The 1,826-nt window shown below is 46.8% G+C and overlaps 1 protein-coding gene across 1 annotated transcript in view; it reads left to right on the top strand.

Moving 5' to 3' along the window:
• LOC124011664 (GDNF family receptor alpha-4-like) overlaps positions 1-1,402 on the top strand; it is a 20,644-nt gene extending 19,242 nt beyond the window's left edge. Inside the window, exon 9 of the mRNA XM_046325126.1 lies at positions 854-1,402. Within this exon, the coding sequence (XP_046181082.1) occupies positions 854-857 (4 nt within the window). The 3' untranslated portion in view covers positions 858-1,402. The remainder of the gene's footprint in view (positions 1-853) is intronic.
• The last annotated feature ends 424 nt before the right edge of the window (positions 1,403-1,826 follow it).

Genomic DNA, 1,826 nt, shown 5'->3' with positions numbered 1-1,826 from the left:
AGAGGAAGAGAGAGTGAGAGCTGACATGGCCTGTGGGCTTGTATCAGTATTAGTGCTGTAGCTTGGCTTACCCTTCTTGATCTATTTCGCACTCCCTGGGTCCTAAAGCATCAGCTCTCTACTGTAGCACAGCCTCGCAAAACTCCGCCACAGCTCTGCTGCTACAGGAAGACACACGGTGGAGGAGGACAGAGCAGCATTCCAAGAGTTTCTGTTAGTTTAAAACAATTAACAGGAGAAACAAAAAGCAGAAAGGCTTGTTTGAGAACGACCCTTCCTAAACTCCTCCTTTAACGCCACACCTGTGACACACGCATTCGTTGATTGTATTCATGCCTAGGCTCAGCGTTCCTTGTGTGACGCATTTCTGCGTGAAGTGTTTCTGTGTAAAGTGTTTCTGTGTGTGAACAACCAGTTTTCTATGCTCTATACCCACCCTGCCCTGCTTTCACATTCATAATCACCTTCAATAATCACCCATCTTTAATTGACAGTACTGTACTGCATACTCATTAAGTGATTACCACCAACAATGTCATGTTGTATTGAGTGTGTAGCGGCCATCAGGATGACTTAGTGTGGATGTGTTCGTGTCTTGGCCATAGGGATGACTCTTGTCAGGTCAGAGGATGCTCAATGGTTACAGTGTGTTCATGCTGCATCTGTACTCAGCACTGTCTGTCTGTCTGTCTGTGTATCCCTGGTGATGCTTTGTCTCTGCCTCTGTTTGCTGAAGCGCTAAATAATGCTAAATGGTGCTGAATAATGATCAGATGTTTTCTATCCCAGCACCTCCAGAGGTGAGGCAGCCCTTTTTAGCATTTTTCCCCCCGGTGGGCCTTGCCTCCTGCAGGTAGCTGGCCCAATGGGCTGATGGGTATTCAGGAGGGGAGAGGACGCACGCTGGGACTGCAAATGAGACACGCATTCATGAGCAGGCAGAACTGAACTGCCTGACTACTCTGCGCAGCAACAATATGATGATGAAAGGCTTTTTTCCCCCCTCCCTCGCTCTCTCGCTCTCCTGAACGCTGCAACGCTGAGTGGACCGATCTCTCTTCCTAGTCAGGCTGCGAGACTTTCCCGCCACTATCTTTTATGTGCCGATTGGACAATGGAACGACCATTCAGGATCACTGAACTGTTCTGCTGGTGTTCAAGAATACGAAAACAAATTGTGATGCTAATACACTGATTCTCTTCACCCTGCTCCCTTTAAGCATGTCTGTGTACCACAGGAGAGGGCCAGCTTTCTCCCCCCTACCCATCAGAACAGGTTCTGTTCTGACTCCTCCTCTACACACCCTGCACAGTGTCTGGATCAGGTTGTGTTATGTGCTTTTCCTCTCTCTGCAGTTCAGACACACACCTCCACTGTGTACATGAATATAATAAAAAATATATATATGATCTTCCGTTTTCTTCCGTTCTCTTCCTGGAACTGTTGTGAATGCACTGACTAGAGTATCAAATTGAAATGTGGAACCTGAAAGCCAGTTCCCACTGCTTTTTTCATCCTTCCCCTCCAACCAGGGACCGATTTAGACCTAGGATGCCAGCTGGGAGCAATGAATTATCATCTCGTGGGGTCAGAGTTGAATGCTCATGTACTAGACCATGTACATGAGCAAGTCAAGAAACGGCATTTGAATAACAGAGATGGCACTTATCCAATGTGCCTCCATCAACAGTGGACGGCATTTAATGGGCACATATAAAAAGGCCTATAGATGAAGTTCACATGCATCCAATTCTCTGTCCTAGTTCTGACATGGTGATACTGTGTTGAAGCAGTGGCAGTGATGATGATGATGATGACGATGATT

The sequence above is a fragment of the Oncorhynchus gorbuscha genome, linkage group LG23, assembly GCF_021184085.1.
Source record: "Oncorhynchus gorbuscha isolate QuinsamMale2020 ecotype Even-year linkage group LG23, OgorEven_v1.0, whole genome shotgun sequence".
NCBI classification, from domain to species: domain Eukaryota; kingdom Metazoa; phylum Chordata; class Actinopteri; order Salmoniformes; family Salmonidae; genus Oncorhynchus; species Oncorhynchus gorbuscha.
Note: the sequence above shows the minus strand (reverse complement) of the source record. Positions and strands in the feature narration are given on the sequence as shown.